Here is a 23120-nt window from a genome sequence, read left to right as displayed (position 1 = left end):
GGCGAGGCCGAGAAGAAGCAAAGGAAGACATAACACAAGCGCACACACAGACAATGCAAAGCGAAAACAGCCAATGAACCGGGTAAAAGGCCAAGAGAGGGCAATCGCAACTCTCACCCAAGCGGTTAAGAAAAAGACTTAGCGCAGTAGTGTGGGTGCGCAGTCTTTGACCGGTTTTCACTCGATATACACATGCATTACCAGATCTCACAAGATTCCTTGCTTTTTAATCTACGATTTAACCGGATCAAGCAAGGCGCTAGAAAATTATCCTTTTGCTAAGACCGAAGGTTAGTTCGTGTAAGAACAACTGAGTGTTCTCGTTTTTTGTTTTAATCTGTCGAACTTTCGCTGGTGTGGAAGTGGTAAGTATTTGAAAAATAAATCTTAAAGTATTAACTGAAAATATATTTTAATGTTTTAATAAATGATGTTTTCATTACACTAAGCAAGTATTCAAGTACTCAAGATCCCCTCTGAGAGTTCAAAGCACCTTATGGTATGTTTAGTTAGCTATCGCATGCAGTGGTAGTGGGGGGTGGGTGGAGATAGTCTTGCCAGGAAATAGTTGAGTAATATTTACCCATCTACAAGTAGATGGATAATGAAAAAAAAATTGTGCTGCTGAAAAAATAAGGAAATTACATTATCAACCCAAAAACTTGACACAGCAGTTCTGGTTAAAGTTGCGAAAGGGAGAATTTCTGTAAAAAGAAAATGATTATGCAAATAAACATTTTTATCTTGGTAATTCATTTACCAATCTGAACTGTTTGGGAAAATAAAAAGTAATTTCTTTTCAGAGTTTTATTTTAATCTTAAAACGTAATCAAAGGGCACAGTTCCTGTCACAGTAAGAGAACCAAAAGTTTAAAGCTGTGCATGAATTTTTATTAAATATCAATTAGAATAAGTACTGGAATTTTAGCAACTCAAGTCTTGAGACAAAATTGATAACAACCACTTTCTATAAAACTGACAGTGGGAAGTGCCCATATAATTTTATTTGTAGGTTTTCCATTCATATAAAGAAAAATTAAAACATATTCTGGCTAATACTTAGCCTATTAATGAAGATTAAACAGTTGAGGAGAAATACATTTTTTGTGTTGATTTTTTTTTGGGGGGGGGTCTAGAATATTGATGGTCTCAAAGTATCAGAGATTAAGATACTTTCACTCAATTTTTCTTTTTAATTTTTTAATAAAATTATAAATAGGCAACAGTTTTACTATAAGACATTTTTATATAAACATAACACATTTCATAATTTCTGAAAAATCCAAGGGCCAACTTTGAAATAAAACCAGTTACAGTAATAAATTTTCATCTAATCCTTACTGGTGTTTACTATGAATGGCATTAGTTTGTCAATTTGGGTGCTGAATTACCATTTCGATATTCTCCACTTTGTGGGTTAGATTACCACAATTACCACTTTTATCTCATGGCATCTCATCAAGAACTCCCAGGAGATCATCAATAGCATCAAAAGGAACATCCGATGTAGAATCTTCTACTTCCTCATCTACTATGATCCCATCAATAACAACTGATGGTCCAAAATCACAAACATCATTGGGAGGAAGAGTATAACTCTGCAGAAAGAAAAAAACAATTATTTTATATTTTAAAAATGAACTAGAATGTAACAAGCAAATGATAGTTTGATTTAAGCAAGACAAGAAATAGCTCTTTCACAACATATGCACCACTTATGATTTAGTCAATATTCATGCTAAGTGAATTCCCTACATACTTCCTTTCCATTTCAAGAAAATCATCTGCTGGGTGGAATTATTGCATGTGACTCATGGATCATCATGTTCCAGCAGTTAAATCCCACACCATGTGTGTCTAGCCTCTTGGAAATAGGCTACCTTTCCCCAACATTTTGATTGAGCAATTTGCAAGTTAATATTGTGAGAATTTGTTTCTTTTAGCCTCACCTCCTTCTTTCACCAGTGTATCAGAAAAGACTTTGGTAATTTCCTGGTAAGATTTTAATTTCCTGGCTAGTTAGGTTCCTGTAACCCTCACTTTTTTTTTTTTTTTTTGTCATTCTGGGTACTGATCAGTGAAAAAGTAAAGGCGTGTATGTTCTTGTTCATTTGAGAAAGGAATGCTGCTTTCTATAATTAGCATGTTTTCCTGTTATCCAGTGTATCAGGCAATTGTTTGGTGCCAGAAAGTGATACAGTATAAGGGATACACAAGTGAGCCCCTTTCCAGATTAGTTTTGTATGCTTCTCTGAACTCTTGATTATAGTTAAAGTAATTTCCTGTTTTTTTTAAATAAAAAAAGTATTAGACATTTGAATTGATTTTGTACTTCCAAATTTCATTATATCTATGTCCATTTCCTTCACAATTAATACCCATTTTTTACCAATTGGCTTTCCCTGTTTATATTTTAATGGTTTTAGCATAATTCTTCTTAAATTCATCATATTCACTAGGGCTATTTTTTCTTCAATGGCTGTCAGTGCTATTAAGTGCCTTGCTGCTGCAGTGTCAATCTCTGAAAGCACTGTTCACCTTTGAACAGCTACTGTTCAATATTCTCCACACAAGAAGCTTACATTGTACCCAACCTCTACTAGAGCACCTGTGGTGCCAGGAGTTATCACACTTGCTAGTACCAATACCTCTCAAAGCAGTGTCAACACTAACCTGTCCCCACATATGTAGTCTCTTCTGCTATTCACTCCTCTCTTGTAAGTGCCTTGGACATCTCTGCAGCCTTGCTGGAGATTGTGCCTGCTTCATGGCATTGTGCCTCCCATAGCCCTAGCTCATGGCACCAGTTACAAGTTCTGAGTACAGTCACACATGTGACTCTTAAGGACTCATGGCAGCAGTTGGAAGTTCTGAGCAAGAATAGCTAGGGACAACCATGTTCCACCTACATGATTGGCTGTGACTCCTCAACTGCACATATTGGCAACAACATATCAAAATCTGTACCAGGTTCACAGTAACTGTAGATGTGTAACTTTTCCCTGCTTGCAGAGCTCACTTACTCTGAACCCCATACATGATCTTATGCATAGCCTTGAGGAGCAACTACTTATTCCAGTTTGCATGACTTATCAATAGACATTCTGGGGTCTGACTTATATGACTGGTATGGCTGACCTGTGCATGGTGAAATCTGCTCAGCCATAAGAGATACCTAATAGTATTCCTCATGGATAAGCAAGCTGTCCTGCTCCAGTTGCTGAGAGTGGTTCAAAAGCAGCAATGGAAGTTACATTTGTCTAACTATGTATGTGGTTATAGAGGCTTTGTTACTTGGAGAGACTAGTCATGAATCCAATCATCAGAGTGGCACTGGAAGTGACACTAGAGCAGCCCTGATTGTGGAAGCTTTATACATGGAAGCTAGGGCAATTCTTGTTACTATAGCAACCCTAGTAATGACTGAAGCAGCACTGGTAAGAGTTAGAGCTGGTCATGTCTGTGTTGTCAGAACGGCTCTGAACTTAAAAGTATAAGTAGTGATGGTCACCACTCAGGACAAGAAAGATAGCGTAGCTTTGGTTGTGGCCTAAGCTAGCAGAGCAGCTATGCATAAGGATCTACTATCAGAGTTACTTAGATAATGAAACTTAAGCATGTGATTCAAGTTACTCTTTCAATTGGCACCAAGTGGACTACAGCTGAATCTTATGGGCTACACCTGCATATGCCTCATCAGGTATGAGTGTCTGAATAGTGCCACTGGGGTGTACTGAACATTAGAGATAATTTGTATGAAAGAAAGGGCTTATTAAAAGTCATAGGATCGTGATGAAACAAAGTATATCCTAAGGTTCAATGGTTAGTCAGCTGAAAATGTCATTATCCGAGTGATTGCTCACAAGGAATAATTATTCAAAATGTTGCTGAACTGCACAAGGAAAATACTGCAACTCATCCTCTCTTTTTTTTTTACACTATTTCCACATCTAAATGATTACAGTGAACTAATAAATCTAAGGATAATTTTACACCAATTTTGCTTTATGGATACAAACTTTCCACATCTGGAAGATTATAGTGAAGTTATAAGTCTTGATGTTTCATCAATACACAGAATTGTCCTGCTACAGCTTGACCCTTCAGTCAAGGGATGACTGGTTAATCATTAATAAGTAGAAAACCATTCTCCTATGAAAGAGATCTGTCAGTAAAGTAAAGGTTCATATCTTACTCCCTATTACTGGGATGATGTGCTCTTAAACTGAAACATCTGTACCCAATCTGAGGGGGAAAGGAAGGTCCTTGGCATAAGGAAGTGGTTTGTACTGATAAAACTTGACCTTTTCAAATACTGTGCATATGATGTAAATACGTAATCATACGACTTAGAAAGGAAACAAATGAAGTACAAATAGGATATCTCAAAAGGTTAGAAAGGAAACAAATGAAGTAGAAATAGGATATCTCAAAAGGTTAGAAAGGAAACAAATGAAGTAGAAATAGGATATCTCAAAAGGCTAATGTCATAAAGCTTGACAGTACATTACTGTGCCTAAAGCTGTCATTTAAATAGACATTTAGCAAATTTTAAAAAAATTATTTTTTTTTCGTTAAGAAATGAGCTCCAAAAGTAAAGGGTCTCGGTAATAACATACAGAGGTCCCTAGTGTGGAGTAAAAATTATGAAAATAAAAATTATGTAAAAGTTATGATATGAAAATTAAGAGGAAAGGAAAAGTGTGATTATGAACACATGAAAATTTTCTTGAATTTTTTGTACATATAATCTGTAGTCTTGCAGAAAAGTCCCTCCTTCCCTTCCGATGTTGTACACATGCACTTTTTGAAAAGAGGCTCCATTTCAAAGAAGGAAGGTGAGGTGATGCAAGATTACCAACATAGGACGTCCGCATCACCACCTACATAAAATGTCTTTTAACAATGAGGGTAAGTGGTTACCACGATAGTGCTTCAACTAAAGTGTAGAACTAAATAAATAAAATAGTGAGAGTGCATGTTTGTGTCTGAAAAAGTTTTCACAATTTTCTTTTCCAACTGCCTATTACAAATATTAATCACATATACGTACTATTAGTATTACATTACTATATTAGCCATAGTTTGTACTAAAGTTTCTTCGCAGTGTCTCTTTGGCACCAACTAACTGCATTGCTTTTTGTCTTGTACTTCTTAGTTCCCCATTTCTCTTTAACTTTACCTAGCTCTAGATGTATCTACTCATTTATGAACAAATTCTTCAGGTGAGCCCTATGAGCCTTAACATGCATCTAAGTACGCAGTCTCATTAAAAACACTTTAACTATAATAAAATTTGTAATATTCTAAAGTGTATACTACATGTTTAATGAACTCAATTGCCATTAGCCCTTTCCTTCACATTTTCCCATTTTAGCTAGTAAATACATAATTCATTATTTGATATGTTTATGATTTCTTGGTGCTATCATGGGAACTAAACAAAAACTTATGCTATGGTTTTCTTATGAACTTTTTACATAGTATAAGTTTTGCATCCATAGTTTCAAATGGTATGAGATTAAGATTTTCTGTCTTCAACTCGTCCAGTTTTACTTTAAGAGAAAATTTATCTTATGAATATTTTTATAATGTCCTTTGTAGTCACATGTTCATTTTAAAGAAACTAAAAAAAAACATTATTTTATGTATTAAAGGGTGCCAGCTGGCCAATATAGGGCAAAAACGCAAAATCATGAAAAAATTCATGGAGCTTCGTATGGCAATGGAGAATGCGTATGATATATTTCGTCAAAATTCCTCTTACTTTAATACCTAGTTACAGGGTAATTAGTAAAAGTAAGTCAATAAACCAAAAACACTGATCCATACAAGAAAATGCAGTATTTCTTCTGTTATTGTAAATTTTGATAATCATTATCAAACAAATTGTGAGCAATGGCTTCTGTAGAGATTCCGAGTCACAAAACGGGAAGGCCGAGCCTGAGCAGCAGCAGGCAGCAGCTACACCCTTCAGTGCAAGCAGAAACATTTTCGAAAAACTACACGTTCGAGTTCCACCTCTGACATTCACTTGCGTTTATGTCTGTTTTTCTCTGTTTTGGAAAGGTTTTCATTATACCACAGAGGAAGAGACAAGCAAAACATCTCGCTAATATACAAAGGAGAAAATTTGCTCCAATAAGAGTTCAGAAAATCATAATATCGATGATATTAGCGGAGTTAGTGAAGGGAGAGAGAGAGAGAGAGAGAGAGTAGCATAAGAAAGAGTGCCCCTCTTGCCAGACACAGTGCCCCAGGCTACGATCGTTGAGCAAAGGGATCTTCTTCTTCATTTATGATTAAATTACAATAAATAACAAAGTTTTGGCTTATTAATACCCAAAAGGAATTCAAAATTCTTAATACTCATGATTTTATTAACACTGTCTCGGTAAAAATACTACAAAGAAAAACTTTGAACTCTTGTATCTCAAAACTATACTTAATATCTTTCAAATTCTATCTTCTCCCTTAGTTTTAAACCTATAGCATTGAAAATTTGGTATATAACTTAGAAAGACATTACAGGCAGTCCCTGGCTTATGATGGGTTCGGCATATGATGTTCCGAGGTACCGATGCTTTTCAATTATATTCTTCAGAAATTATTTCCAGGTTTACAACACATGTTCCAGGGTTATGGCGCCAATCTGACAGAAGAAATATGACTCCAAAAGTGCAAAATAATCAATATTTGAAGTTATTTTTGATGAAAAATGCAATAAAAATGCAGTTTACATAGTTTTTGATACACCCAAAGCATTAAAAGTAAGGTTTTCTTAGGATTTTCGACGATTTTCCGGCTTACGACGATTTTCGGCTTATGACGCTTCTCAAGAACAGAACCCCCATTGTAAGCCGGTGACTGCCTGTATAGAACAATCAAATATAGCCCTTTTTTTCCCATTTTTTTCTCTTACATTTTTTTTCCTGATTTATAGGTTTTATTTTTTTTTACCATAATGAAAAAATTCATATCTAGCAAAAAAATTACTTTTTCCTTCTGAATCTACGTTTGATTGGAAGTCTACATCAGGTCTATATATGTGGGTAATCCCAGGTCTTAATATTAAGTGTAAAGGGAGGAGACAGAATTTGAAAAAGTTATTTTCAGTATAAATTGCACTGCCGTTATGAAACTAAAGGTCAGGGGCAAAAATCATATGTGGTTTGGAGATGTCCCAAGTCACCTTATTAAATGGTATGAATGTCAAAGTCCTGTCATTAAAAAATGGCATTAGCCGGCTGGTACCCTTAAGGACAGACATGACAAAATAGTTTAATTTCCATGAGAGCATAGGAAATTTCAATTGATCATTCTTTTGCTTAGTGTATATGCAAACATGCAATTCTTAATTACTAATGTATTGTTATATATACAGTAGTACCTCAGGATACAAAATTAATCCGTTCCGAGGTGGCCTTCGTAACCTGATTTTTTTGTATCTTGAACCACATTTTACATGTAAATTGCCTAATTCGTTTCAAGCCCTACAAAAACATCCCAGTAAATTTTATAATAAAGCTAAATTGACCAATAAACAATGAAATACAACAATTTGGACCATTCAATACCTAACTTAAACTACATATAACTACCAATATGTACTACATACCTGTAAATAAAGTGTATTAGTGTACATGGTACAAGAAATACTGTACGTACATACGTATGTATGTATAGTAAAATGTGGAACCTTACCTTTCGAGTGAGGCGATCTCCGAAAGTGGCGACAGAGGAGGACAAATGGCAGAAAACTTGAACACTTAACTTTACGAAACGCATTAAAAAATGACAGGAAACATTAACACTAAACTTTATGAAACACATTAACAAATGGCAGAAAATGTTAACACTTACCTTTACAAAAAACTTAAAATTAAATTTTTTTTTGTCTTTTTATTTTCACATTTTTTATTACTTTTTTTATACTTTAGGTTTTTTATTTAAATTTCAATTTCTTCACCACTTTCAACTTTCTGTTTTTTCGTATCACTTGGATCTTCCTGTTTGCTTACTACTACTAAAGGCCTCTTTAAAAAATAACTATCCAAGGAAGATTGCTTCTGCCTGCTTTTCACAGTGTTCCTGAAACGACTCAGGCAAACGTCATCGAACTGCACAAGCATACGACCCGTGTAAGCCTTTTCGGGGTGTCTCTTTTCTACAAATGATTGCACTTTATGAAAAGCAGCTAGAGCATCCTTGATTTCTGCCGTTGTCTTAGGGTCGCCCTCCTTCTCCTCGCCGCTGCTAGAGAACCCTTCTTGAACGACGTTATGTTGCATGGCCAGCCCCATGGACTTGCCGAGTGCAACGATCTCGTCAAGATCTGGTTGTGAAACAGTTTCAGGATCGTCAACTGTTTCTGAATCTGCATCAGCTTCGCCCACGTCGTATCCCTTGAAGTCTTGGGCGGATACAGCATCAGGCAAGAGTTTCCTCCACGAAGAATTCAAGGTTCACCTCGAAACCTCCTGCCAAGCTTGATCAATGAGTCAGATGCATATCACGATATCAAAATGCTCCTTCCAAAATTCATGCAAGGTGAGGTTTGTGGTATCGGTGATGTTGAAACATCTCTTGAAAAGATGTTTCGTATACAGCTTCTTGAAGTTCGATTTCACTTGCTGGTCCATGGGCTGGAGGAGAGGGCCGGGTGGTGTTAGGTGGAACATAAAGAACCTTGATAAAAAGAATACTCCGCTAGGATATCTTCCTCGAGGCCAGGAGGGTGAGCAGGGGCATTGTCCAACACCAGCAGACATTTCAGAGGGAGGCGCTTCTCTTCCAAGAATTTCTTCACTGTAGAGCCGAAACACAGATTTACCCACTCCGTGAACAAAAGTCTCGTTACCCAGGCTTTCGCATTAGCCCTCCACAACACTGGAAGCTTCTCCTTTAGCACTTTGTGGGCCTTGAAGGCTCGAGGAGTCTCCAAATGATACACAAGTAGGGGGTTCAACTTGCAATCCCCACTGGCGTTTGAACAAAGTGCGAGTGTAAGCCTGTCTTTCACAGGCTTATGTCCGGGTAGCTTCTTCTCTTCCTCAGTGATGTACGTCCGACTTGCTGAGAACTGTAGCCTTCGTTGATTGTCATCTCATCGAATGTCTTAAAGGCTTCGGCTGCTTTCGTGTTCGAGCTGGCCGCCTCCCCATGTCGCAACACTGAATGGATGCCAGTCCGTTTCCGGAATTTTTCGAACCATCCACGAGAAGCCTTGAAATCTGGGGTTGGCGTCGATGTCCCTTCTCCTCCGTTGTCTTCGGCCCAGGCAATCAAATTGCCGAAAATAGCGCTGGCCTTGTGGGAGATTGCCGTCTCAGTTATCGTATCGCCAGCCATTTCTTTGTCTTTATCCATACAAGAATCAGCCTCTCCATCTCGTCGTACATGTGGCTTCTCTTGTTGTAAAAAATAGTCACAACCTTGGAAGGTGTAGCTGCTTTGATGACTTCCTTCTGCTTAAGGTTAATGATCTCCATCTTTGTCTCCATAGAAAGCATCCTCTTCTTTCCATGAACTTCAGCAACTTTCTCGGGACCCATGACTATACGTAATTAAGTTATGTACGAATTAAGTTCTCACACAACACGATAAAGTACAAAGCGAAATCAGAAACACAAATTTACGTTAACAAACGGAATAATATATGTGAACGAACGAATTCCGCGTGCGTACGATAACGCTGGTGCGACAAAGTGGCCGAACGACGCCTTTACGTAGAGCATGATGGGGTCGATGCTAACCAATAAGAGAGCAGGATCTTACGGTGGTGACTAGCATCAGGAACCAATGGGAGAGTGGGAGGATGGTGGCGAGTCTACAGAGTTAGAGGCGCTCGAGTTTTAAAATTGTTCTCGGTGGTCCGGACGAATCTCGGGACTTTACAGTAACAACCTTTCGTAACCTGAATTATTTTCGTATGTAGAGGCAAAAAAAATCTTCGTGTTTACTTTCGTAACTTGAATTTTTCGTAAGTTAGGACTTTCGTATGTCGAGGTTCCACTGTAGTAGGTACAGTAAACCCCCTTATTCACATTCTCATTATTTGCGGGATTTTCTGTGGTACATATCTTTAAATTATTAAAAAAAAATTTGGCAATTCAGATTTTTTCATTGAGATACACAGTAGTCCCCCTGTATTCGTGGGGGGATGCGTACCAGACCCTCTCCCGTGAATAATTATACCCCCACAAATAGTTGGAACCCCTATAAAAATGCTTAAAACGCTCCTATTTCGTTAGTTAAAACTCAAGAAAAAACCACTAAAAATTTTCATACCTGGTTTTCTGGGCTCAGCCCATGTCGCTTCGTGAAATATCCTTTTAGCACATATTTCTAAGGTAAATATTACTAACATTACCAGAGAAAAAACTAAAATGGGATGTCAGAGTATTCTGACTCACTCACCTTATATAAAAGGTGTCGGTATGGTTTCTGGGGCGAGTGAAACCACTACCACGGGTCTCTTACCATTTAGATCCATCCTACTACAAAATCCCCCTGCTAGAGAGGGCTGATGGACAGCCTACACCAGTAACTACTACTACTAGCACTCCCAACGCCAGCACAAGCGCCTCTAGCGGTCATCCTTTTCATTAGCTCCATCTCGCACACCCGTGTTTTTTCTCGCTGTGTTTTTGTGCTTATGTTTTTGGATTTATCATTCATCATGGAACTCCAAGCCATCGCCGCAGCTAAGTTAAGTACTGCTAAAGTGTTTCACTTATTTTTAGCCAGCTAGGGCCTTTTTACCGCTTTCATTTTGGTTTTATGACGGCGCCCTCAGCGGCATGGCTACAGGGTCGTCCCAGTCGGCTCGCCCAACGTGTTTCATTATTTCATGCTTCTTCGGTCTTCCATACCATTGTAGCTGGAACCTTGCAGTATTTATATGATTACATTTTTTTGTTGTGCAAGATGTACTTGTGTTTTACATATCACGGGGATTCTAGCTCGATTGAGCTTCTGCCTATGTTACCTTAGCTCAGCGTTCATGCATGCATGTCCCTTTGTCTAGGTCTGTTAGGCGTATTAGGACATATGTCCTCTCTTTTTAGTCCTGCCACCCTGGCCGTCGCCCTCCATTCTTACGTATCCGCAGAGGCCAGCTCCCGAGTAGTTAGGCGCCCTCCCTTCCAGGTCAGTTAGCCTAACTTCTCCAGGACACTGCTTTCTCTTTTTCTGCTTATTCTTTTCCTTTCCCTGTGTTATTTTATCTATTGCATGCTAGAGACGGTTAGAAGTAGCCTAGGCTACCTTAGTTCGCCTGGTCTGTCCTACCGCGTGGCCCTACCACGTTCACGGCAAACCAGGCGATCACCATGAGCCACCCAGCTCTGTCTCCCTGCTTCTCCCTCCCTATGGGGGGAGTATCGCTCGCTCACGTTGCCACGGCAACCATCCGGGCTCTCTCCCCTCTTCCCCTCTACTCGGGGAGGATACGGGAGTCAGCAGGGGGACATCTGGGGCTGACTTCCTACCACTCTCACCCTTAGTTCCACGAGGGGGTCTCCTGTGCGCTCGGGCTCGGCTGGCCACCACGCTCGGCCGTGCTCGGGCCCCTTTGGGTCCCTTGCCGCTCTCTCTCACCCTGAGTCACCTCCCTTGCCCACCGCGTCAGCGGCAGGCTCCGCTGGCTCCGCCAGCTCCTTAGGGGGGTGACGGAGAGAAGCTCCGCTGCATGCATCTCCATTATTTACCATTATTTATTCTTGTTATTATTGCTACATGTTTTTATGTTCCGATAAGCTGGCGGAGTTCCCGCTCACCAACCAGGTTTTCCTCCTGCCTGCGAGTTTTTCATTACGGCGGAGCTATGCTCCCCTTAATTATTTTTTACTTGTTTAGCCTACTAATGCTTCTCCCCGCCGTCCTCGTACTCCTCGCTCCAGCGTATAGGCTGGTTACTAGTTTGGTGGAACTCCTTACTACGGTACGCCGGAATTATACTAACTAGTATACCAGTCCTATTGGACACTCACCACTACAGGAGAACAAGAGAAGGCTAACACCTATGTTAACCACTCCGGTATCCTCCGGCGTTTAATATCACTTACTTGACTTAGTCCGGTTAGTCAGTGTTGATACTTCTGTATCCGTTCACTTACAGGCCACCCATTGCCAGGAATCTGGCTGTAACGCTATCCTGCAGGACCCCTGTGGGCACAAGGTCTGCTGGACCCACGCCGTCTGCGCCATCCGCTACGGGGACATAGCGGTCTGGCACCATGAGAGCTGTTCCATATGTTATGATCTTGTAGATCAGTTTACCTCTGGTGTAAGTATATGCCGGAGTACAATTGCTATATATTTTGGCCTATACAGGTACAGCCCTAATAAGTGATATAATAAGTGATATAATTACTGATATAGTTAGTCATATAATTTTAAGCTCCCCTAGCCTAGGGCTTACAATAACCCTCTCTTTCAGGCTGCTGCTGTCAAGGACGCCGCATCAACCACCCTGAAAGCCTGGGTCGGCGGATTTGGGAAGAATGTTACCAAGGGGCAGCCATACATCCTCGACAAGAATATGGCTGTCCGGATCTTCCCCGGCAGAAAGCCTACCTGCTACGTCGACCCGGCAGCGGCGGCCCCGTACATCGCCACCATTCAACATCAGGTGGCTCAGGCACTAGCAGACCCAGGGAACTCAGAGATCGCAGACGACGTGGCAACGCTAAACTTGGACCTCGAGCCGATGGCGGTAGGTGAAGCAGGTAGTATGCTAGATGAGGCAAGTTTGTTGGGGGCTCAAGGGCTTCCCTTGGGTCCATCTGGATCTACTTCCCCTATCCCTTCTACTGCTTCTTTTCAAGGATTTTCAGAGAGTGAACTTTCGGTTAGGCCAAAGTCCACTCAAGCTATCCCTAAGGTAAAAGGGAAGCGTGAGACTAAGACCCTGGAGAAGACGATGTCTAAAAAGACTACGTCTACTTCTTCTCATAAGTCTCTGGCTCACCATCCTGGAGCAGAGAAGTCGAAGTCTACCTCTTCGCACTCCAAAGGGTCCAGAGGCAAGTCCTCGAGGGACAAGGCTCAGCTACCTGCGGATCCTGAGCCTTCGACCTCTACGGGGACACGCCCCAAGACTCCTGTCGTGATCAAGGAACCTAGCCCCTTCGACACGGAAGCATTTACTGCAAATATCATGCAGCAAATGAGAAACTTTGTCGGGAACCTAGTTCAGGACAAGTTCGAACAGATGTTGACTCTCATTTCTTCTTTTGAGGAGTCAGGCCAGTCGATCCAAAGCATTTCGGAATGACTGACCAACCAGGAGAACCTGATGGCAGGTCTCCGAGAGAACCCATCAGCAGTTCTCCCACAGCCCGGTATGGCGGCGCAAGCCATGCCGGACTACAACACCCTCCCTCCTTATACGGCGAGCAACCCCTGGAGGGTCTCGTCTTATGCCCCCTTTAAGGACGGAATGCTAACGTTAGGGGACTGTGGTACTCGAAGGCTTGAGGACTTTGAGTTCCACCCTGCTGACCTGCAGCCCCCCTTCATTGGTTACACCCGTCTTACGGAGACAGCGATGAGGAGGGAGGTCAGAATACCTAAGGAGACTGTCATTTTCAGCCGTGATCAGGCTCAGAGAGATTGGCTGAGGAACCTAGAGGACTGGGAAGGCACCAATACCAAGATGCAAGCCTTTAAGAGTCCCTTTACTATCTTTGTGGTGGACGGAGAAACCCTCATTCCGTTCACCACAAAGTTGCAGAGTTAACTATTCAGGCCGCTATGAGGCGATGAGCCCATGCCTCAACTCCAAGAAACGGAGCCCACGTCTCTTCTTCTCCCAGGCACCGAAGATCTTTGGGCAGATCTCCCAGCTACCTTTACAGTAGGGAAACTCAAGCCAGATTGTGCAATAACACAATTTAGCGAAAGGCTTCCCAGGCTCCCAGACAATCTCATACAGGCTGAATTTGACGCTAGGACCAGGCTATGAAGGTCCCTAAATACCCCGGTAATGACAAGAGGTTTCGGCCGTGACTTATGGCAATGAACCCCTTTTCAAACTGATTGCTAAGTCACAGATCCACACGGTGCAATGTGATCTTATGACTTCGCGATTGCAAGATGCAATTGCAGGAAACACGTCCTGCAAGAGGCTACCATTTGCCACGAACCGAATAAGTTGCTCGCGGCTTCCATCTGGGGTGCTGACCTCTTCCCGGAGTCGATAGTCAACTCGGTTCAGCACGAGGCGACAAGATTTAATCAAAGTCTTAAGGTCCGTTGGGGACTTTCGAGTAAGAGGAAGCCTGAATCAACTTCCTCTTCTAAAAAGTTGAAAAAGCCCAGGAAATTCCAGCCTTTCCAGGCTACCCAACAGCAACAGGTAGTACAGGCAGTGCCAGTCTCTCAGGTGGCACAACCCTCCACTTCGAAGAGTCAATCACAACAATTCCTCCTATTGACTCCCCAGAGTCAGCCCTCTACCTCTTTCGCAGTTTAATCCAGTTTTTGAAGGCCAAGCTTTCCAACCTTTTAACAGGTTTGGAAGAGGCAGTAGGGCTAAAGGTGCATTTCGCCAAAGAGGCGGCGGAAGAACACCTAGCAGAGGCAAACACTTCCGAGGCGGACGCGCGTCACGACCTGCCCCAAGTCAGTGAGAACCCTCAGGTAGGAGGGAGACTGTTCCTCGATCGCCACAGATGGGGGTTCAGCAATTGGGCACTAAGTATTGTGTCCAAAGGACTGGGATGGAGCTGAATGCCCTTCGGGTTGAACGTGGCCCCCAGGGTATTCACGAAGATGGCGGAGACAGTAGTTCAACAACTAAGGTCTCAGGGGATAATGTTAGTCGCGTATCTGGACGATTGGCTTGTTTGGGCAACAACCATCGAAGAATGCCGCAAAGCAACGGTCAAAGTAACAGTTTCTGGAAAATCTAGGGTTCCAAATAAACAAGACCAAGTCCAGGCTAACGCCGGACTCCCGCTTTCAATGGCTCGGCATTCAGTGGGATTTAAACTCCCATACTCTGTCAATTCCGTCGGCCAAAAGGAAAGCAATAGCCAAAGCAACAAAACAATTCCTCAAATGCAAACAAACATCAAGGAGAAACCAGGAAAGAATCCTAGGTTCTCTCCAATTTGCCTCAGTGACAGACATTCTACTGAAGGCAAAGCTAAAAGACATAAACCGGGTCTGGCGCTCGAGAGCAAACAACAAGTCTCGGGACAAATTGTCAGCCATCCCGCCGATTCTCCGCAAACGACTCCGCCCCTGGGCGGAGGTCAAGAATCTATCAAAATCAATTCCTCTTCAATTTCCCCCTCCGGCATTAGTTATCCACACGGATGCTTCACTAAGTGGTTGGGGAGGGTACTCTCAGTTCAAAAAAGTACAAGGGACTTGGTTCCCTCAGTTCTACCAGCTTCACATCAATGTATTAGAAGCTATGGCAGTGTTCCTCACACTGAAGAGACTCCTACCAGCCAAGAAATCTCATATCAAGCTGGTATTAGACAGCGCAGTAGTAGTACACTGCATCAACAGAGGAGGATCCAAATCAAGCCATGTGAACCATGTCATGATAGCCATTTTTTCACTAGCAGCCAAGTACAAATGGCACCTATCCTCCACTCACCTGGTGGGGGTAAGGAACGTGATAGCAGACGCCTTGTCTCGTTCAGTTCCTCTAGAGTCGGAGTGGTCTCTGGACAGGCGTTCATTCCAGTGGATATGCCAAAAGGTTCCAGGACTCCAAGTGGATCTTTTCGCTTCACAGTCGAACCACAAGCTCCCGTGCTATGTGGCTCCCAACCTGGACCCTCTGGCTTATGCCATAGATTGGAATCAGTGGAAGAAAGTGTACATCTTTCCTCCAGTGAATCTTCTTCTGAAAGTTCTGAACAAACTCAGGACTTTCAAGGGACAAGTTGCTCTAGTAGCCCCCGATTGGCCCAAGAGCAACTGGTTCCCACTACTTCTGGAATTGGGTCTCCGACCTCAACGGATTCCCAATCCCAAGCTATCTCAACCAGTACAAACGAGGACTGTGTTCGCTTCCTCAGGAATTCTCAAAACCCTAACTTTATGGACTTCATGAAGTTCGCAACTAAAATAGATGCAAACATTGATCCTCAAAACATCCTTTTCCTAGAATCGGATAAAAGAGAATCGACCCTATGTCAGTATGACGCAGCTGTTAAGAAACTAGCTAATTTTCTGAGGGAAACACAATCTCGAACCATGACTACCAACCTGGCTATCTCCTTCTTCAGATCCTTATTTGAAAAAGGTTTAGCAGCCAGTGCTATTACTACCAATAAGTCAGGTCTAAAGAAAATATTTCAATTTGGTTTTAAAATAGACTTAACAGATTCCTATTTCTCGTCTATTCCTAGAGCTTGTGCTAGGCTCAGACCAACAGAGAGACCTAGCTCAGTTTCATGGTTCTTAAATGATGTTCTCAAACTGGTTTCAGATACTGATAACGATTCATGTGGCTATATACCCCTCCTAAGGAAAACATTATTTCTTTCAAGTCTGGCCTCAGGAGCCAGGGTATCTGAACTGTCGGCTCTTTCAAGAGATTCGGGCCATATCGAATTTCTTCCATCAGGAGAAGTTCTCCTCTCTCCAGATCGAAAATTTTTGGCCAAAAATGTGGATCCTTCAATGAGGTGGGCCCCTTGGAAGATCCTTCCTCTTCCTCAAGACCCCTCTTTATGTCCAGTTACGACCTTATGAGCCTATCTTTCCAGGACATCTATGAGATCCTCAGGCCCCTTATTTATGAGGGAAAAAGGTGGAACTATTTCCTTGAAAGGAATTAGGCAACAGATCTTGTACTTTATTAAACAAGCCAACCCAGATTCGTTCCCCAAAGTCCAAGACATTAGGGCAGTAGCTACCTCAATCAACTATTTCTAACACATGAATTTTGATGATCTGAAAAAGTACACAGGCTGGAAATCGCCGACAGTATTCAGACACCACTACCCGAAATCCTTAGAATCTCTTAAGTTTCCAGCAGTAGCAGCGGGAAACACAGTTTCTCCTGACTCTGCCTAAGTAGTTTAGTTATAGATCCAGATCTCCTTTCTACCTGCCTCACTAACATCCTTCCTGTAATCCTGCCACCAGGTTCTACTCTGTTTTAAGCCTTAGCTGCCAAAAATAAAGCTATAATTGTGATGTTTTCCTTATTTTTTTGCTACGATTACTCACACCTGTAAATAACCTATTATATTGTCTAGTTTTAAGGTTGTTGTAAGTTATCATAAGTTTACCATAAGTTATCATAAGTTATAATAAGTATATATATTATAACTTTTGTAATTATAAGTTTTAGATTATACTGCTCTAATATACTCTGTTTTTTCTTATTCCCTACTGATATTTTATTTTACCCCAAGCTTGTGGCCATTTCTCTGGTATTATTTCACGAAGCGACACGGGCTGAGCCCAGAAAAGGGATTTTGACGAAGGAAAAATCTATTTCTGGGCAAGGGCCCGTGTCGCCCAGTGAAATCCCACCCTGCTTTACACCCACCCTTGGGCCCAAGCTTGATTTTCTAACTCCAAGGATGGCCGCTAGAGGCACTTGTGCTGGCGTTGGGAGCGCTAGTAGTAGTAGTTACTGGTGTGGGCTGTGCATCAGCCCTCTCTAGCAGGGGGATTTTGTAGAAGGATGGATCTAAATGGTAAGAGACCCATGGTAGTGGTTTCACTCGCCCCAGAAACCATACCGACATCTTTTATATAAGGTGCGCGAGTCAGAATTCTCTGACATCCCATTTTAGTTTTTTCTCTGGTAATGTTAGTAATATTTACCTTAGAAATATGTGCTAAAAGGATATTTCACTGGGCAACACGGCCCTTGCCCAGAAATAGATTTTTTCTTCATCAAAATCCCTTTTTTTAATAGTTTTATCACAAAAAGTGCATTTTATGATGAAATTGATAAAAAAACAGGAATTTGTGCTTGTTTCTCATAGAAAAATACCGCAAATAGGCGAATTTTCCACGAATAATGTGGGGAAATGTTTCCGAGAGAAATCCGCGAATGTATGAGTCTGCGAATCCGGAGAACGCGAATACGGGGGCGTCCACTGTATTCACTAACTAATTAGTGTATTTTTATGTTATTTTCATGACTAAATAAATCTTTTATGACCAAAAAATTATTACTAATTTTTAAAGATTATTAAGATTAATAAGATTAAATAATATGAATACAGGCAAGTTTGGCTTACGACAGGGGTTCCATTCTTGAGACTCATCATAAACCGAAAATCATCATAAGCTGGGAAATCGTCAAAAATCCTAAGAAAACCTTACTTTTAATGCTTTGGGTATATTAAAAAAGTAACTGCATTTTTCATAAAAAACTTAAAATATTGAATATTTTGCATTTTTGGAGTCATATTTCTTCTGCCAAATCGGCGTCTAAGCGGTGGAACCCTGGAACATGTATCGTAAACCTGGAAATAATTTCTGATGAATATAAAGTCATACCCCTACATACGAAAGTCCCTATGTACGAAAAATCCAGGTTACGAAGGGAAAGACGATTTTTTTGCTTCTGTGAACGAAAATAATGCAGGTTGAGAAAGGGTGTACTACTATAATGTCTGAGATTCGCCTGGGCCAGCGAGAACAATTTTAAAACTCGTGTGCCGCCAACTCAGTAGACTCGCTACCATCCTTCCGCTCTCCCATTGGTTCCTGATGCTAGTTATCGCCGTAAGATCCTGCTCTCCTATTGGTCAGCATCTATCCTATCATGCATCTACATAAGGGAGTTCCTTGACCATTTTGTTTCAGCAGCGTTATCGTACACACGTGGAATTCATTCATTCACGTAGATTTCATTCATTAACGTAAATTCGTGTTAGTAATTTCGCTTTCATTGTACTGTAAGTTACTTTATCGTGTTGTGTGTGAACTTAATGACTTACGTTATTAGCCATGGATCCCAAGAATGTTGTTGAAGTTTACAGAAAGAAAAGGATGGCTTTCTATGGAGACAAAGATGGAGATAATCAAGTAGTGTTAATGTTTTCTGCCATTTGTTAACCCTCTTACGCCGATTGGACGTATTAAACGTCGAGTCAAAATGTCTCCCGTATGCCGATTGGACGTATCATACGTCGGCTCAAAAAAGTTTTTTTTAAAAATTCGCGGAAAAATACTTATAGGCCTACCAGCCGAAAACTTTTGTATCACGCGCCTTGGGGGATGCTGGGAGTTCACGGATCAAGGCGTTGTTTTGTTTACAATCGCTACGCAGGCGCGCAAGCGCGAATTTCTTTCTTATCGCACTAAAAAGTATCAGTGACACATCTCGGAAATTATTTCGTCACTTTGACATAATTATTGCACCATTTTAAATTATCCTTTACATGAAGTATTATATATGAAAATGTGCGCAATTTCATGCACAATACAACTAAAAAATACTCATGATTGTAGCTTTTATCAATTTTGAAATATTTTCATATAAATAACGATGTGCAAAAATTTCAACCTTCGGTCAACTTTGACTACAGAAATGGTCGAGAAACGCAATTGTAAGCTAAAATTCTTATATTATAGTAATATTCAATCATTTGCCTTCATTTTGCAACAAATTGGACGTCTCTAGCACAATATTTCGATTTATGGTGAATTTATGAAAAAACTTTTTCCTTACGTTCGTGCGATAACTCTTCCGATAAATTTTTTCGTGCGATTGTCCTAATGTTTGCACCCTTTTAAATTTGCTGTTACATAAAGTTTTATATATGGAAATGTGCGCAATTTCATGCACAATACAACAAAAAACAACCCATGGTTGTAGCTTTTATCAGTTTTGAAATATTTTCATATAAATAACGTTAAGTGCAAAAATTTCAACTTTCGGTCAACTTTGACTCTACCGAAATGGTCGAAAAACGCAATTGTAAGCTAAAACTCTTATATTCTAGTAATATTCAATCATTTACCTTCATTTTTCAACGACTTGGAAGTCTCTAGCACAATATTTCGATTTATGGTGAATTTATGAAAAAAAAAAAAATACGTTCGCGCGGTAACTCTTCCGAAAAAATCAGAATTTTTTTGTGCGATTGTCGAAATGTTTGCACCATTTAAAATTAGCTGTTACATAAAGTTTTATATATGAAAATGTGCGCAATTTCATGTAGAATACAACTAAAAATGATTGAAGGTTGTAGCTTTTCTCTTTTTTTGAAATATTTGCATATAAATCACGATAAATAGAAAAAAAACCACGTTCGGTCAAATTTGACACTACCGAAATAGTTGAAAAACGCAATTGTAAGCTAAAAATCTTACGGCCTAGTAATATTCCGTCATTTTTCTTCATTTTGAAACAAATTTGAAGTCTCTAAAACAATATTGTGATTTATGGTGAATTTTTGAAAAATATATTTACCTTCACTCCGCGCGCCGATTCGCGGCCGCAAGTCTCCGAAATACGTACATGGCATTATCCTAATATTTGCTCCTTTTCATAATGTGCGCAAATTCATGAAGAATACAATAAAAAATAATTAAAGGTTGTAGCTTTTTCCATCTTCGAAATATGTGCATATGAAAAAATATATATATTAAAATTTCGACATTCGGTCAAATTTAACTCGTCCGAAATGGTCGAAATCTGCAATTCTAATCTAAAACTCTTACAGTATCGTAATATTCAATCATTTGTCTTAATTTTGAAACAAATTGGAAGTCTCTAGAACATTATTTAGAATTACGGTGAATTTTTGAAAATAACATTTTTTTACGTCCGCTCGTTACGAATTCGTACATCCTTTTGTGATAATATTTTTCCGGTGTTGCTTTTATTGTTTTACTATGTATTATATATCAAAATGATTGCAATTTAGTGTACAATACAACGAAAAAAAAAGTAACTCGTTAGCTTTGACCGTTTTTTGCACAGCGTGATTTGAATACAATTATCTATGAATTTTTTTTTTCGCTACCATATATCGCATTATTTACATATGATAATGATATTATTTTTCATTTCTGATGATTGCATACTAAACTTCAGGCAATGAAAAAAAAATGAGCCAAAAATGAACTCTTAATCTTCAAAACTAAGCGCGCTGTGATTTTTTGAAAAAATTATTTTTTCCGGTTCCGCGCTCACTCCAAACCGGCGCCGGCATACAGGAGAGGTTTTTATTTTTAGGGCTTCGGCGTAAGAGGGTTAATGTGTTTCGTAAAGTTTAGTGTTAATGTTTTCTGCCATTTTTTAATGTGTTTCGTAAAGTTAAGTGTTCATGTTTTCTGCCGTTTGTCCTCCTCCTCTGTCGCCACTTTCGGACATCGCCTCACTCGAAACGTAAGGTTCCACATTTTACGACATATGTACATACAGTATTTCTTGTACTATGTACACTAATACACTTTATTTACAGGTAGAGTAATGGGAAGGTTAGGTATTGAATGGTCCAAATTGTTTTATTTCATTGTTTATTGTTAAATTTAGCTTTATTATAAAATTTACTGGGGTGTTTTTGTAGGGCTTGGAACGAACTAGGCAATTTACATGTAAAACGTAGTTCTGGATACGAAAAAATCAGGTTACGAAGGCCGCTTCAGAATGGATTAATTTCGTAACCTGAGGCACTAATTAATTGAAAAGCATCGTAACCTCATAACGCTGTAAGCAGAACCCGTCGTAAGCTGGGGACTGCCTGAATACTGTAATTACAATATCTATGCATTGAATATAAATTATTTTGTAAAATTTCAAACAAATATAAAAACAAACCCAATCTTTTCCTGAAAATAATGGCTCTCATGGGGGAGGGTGAACCTGTCAAATTACACACTCAACATTTTTTGACAGCCAGGGTAGATGATGCCGCCACTCCATGATCAAATCATTTTTCTCTCTCTCTCAATTTGAGAGAGAGAAGAGAGTTTATAGTTTTAAAAATGTGTAGTAAAGGTAATAGTACATCTTTGGAAGACAAAAAAAAAAAAACAAAATTTTGTTGTCAGTTGCTTAAAGAGATATGGATTATTGAAGCTCTCTCTCTCTCTCTCTCTCTCTCTCTCTCTCTCTCTCTCTCTCTCTCTCTCTCTCTCTCTCTCTCTCTCTCTCTGTTTTTGCTGGAAGGACTGACAGTATAGTACGTATGTATATATTTTTAAGGGTACTAATGTTTAAGATGACTTTGAAATTATATTAATATATTTCAAAGATTAATATAGTATTTAATAGGATAATCATTTAAGGATGATACTTAAAGCATACTGTACATTTGGTATTTGAACTTTCAAGATAGGCAGTTATGAGCATTTTTAGAAGGGGGTTCTAAGCATCGCAAACAGTAACTATCCGCGAGGGTCTGGAACATCCCTGCAAATACAGGGTATTATATTTACACTGGTTAGTGGTTCACACAGCGTAGCTATGATACACCACTTTATAAAAAAAATCACTGATAAACCATAAACATATTAAACTTACCTTACTAACAGTGAATTCTGGCTGGTAGTAATCATATATTTTTACAGTTCCAGGTTTCACATCCTCCATGTCAACTTCACGTATAATTCGGAATGTTAAACATATTTTATTTTTAGACATCTCGTCAACATAAAATGTCACTTTATTTCCATCAACTTCATATCGTTTGAACAATCCTGCGCCATAACCAACAATTCTCTTCAAGTCAGCCTTTTCTGGAATGTAACCAGAGACCAAGTTCACTTCTATCACAGCCATATTGGACTTCAAATCAGGATGCTGATAGGAAGCGCAAGTTTTTATTCTCTTTGTTACACACTTAGAATCAGGAGCAGTATCAGTTTCAACTTCAAGTTCAAATGCTTCACTTGGGCTGGGTTCAGGGACATTATATCGAAGAACTGCCTGCAATAAACATACAGCATATATAAAAAAAAATTTCTTCAGATTAATTTTCTAAAATTATAACTGATCCTATACTTCTTAGTTTAGTAATTTAACTATTACATTAGGTTATTACAAAATAAATGTTTGATGACACTGTGAATCAGTACTTGGAAAAATCTAAAGTACAAAAAACACAGGGCACTACTACATATTACACCTTATGATACTGTTCTAAATTACTGTGATAAATTCTCTTGACAAA

The 23120-nt window shown here is 39.9% G+C and overlaps 1 protein-coding gene across 7 annotated transcripts in view; it reads right to left on the bottom strand.

Annotated features, from left to right (window-relative positions):
- Positions 1-792: 792 nt before the first annotated feature.
- Positions 793-23120, bottom strand: part of LOC135215322 (alpha-2-macroglobulin-like) — a 494644-nt gene continuing 472316 nt past the window's right edge. For all 7 annotated transcript variants that reach the window (XM_064250089.1, XM_064250270.1, XM_064249915.1 and 4 more), the window contains exons 26-27: positions 22472-22876; positions 793-1598 (exon numbers count right to left, since the gene is read on the bottom strand). In XM_064250089.1, coding sequence (XP_064106159.1) covers positions 1446-1598; positions 22472-22876 — 558 coding nt within the window. In that variant the 3' untranslated portion in view covers positions 793-1445. The remainder of the gene's footprint in view (positions 1599-22471; positions 22877-23120) is intronic.

Source organism: Macrobrachium nipponense, chromosome 11, assembly GCF_015104395.2.
Source record: "Macrobrachium nipponense isolate FS-2020 chromosome 11, ASM1510439v2, whole genome shotgun sequence".
NCBI lineage: Eukaryota > Metazoa > Arthropoda > Malacostraca > Decapoda > Palaemonidae > Macrobrachium > Macrobrachium nipponense.
This window is presented reverse-complemented; position numbering and strand designations above follow the sequence as displayed.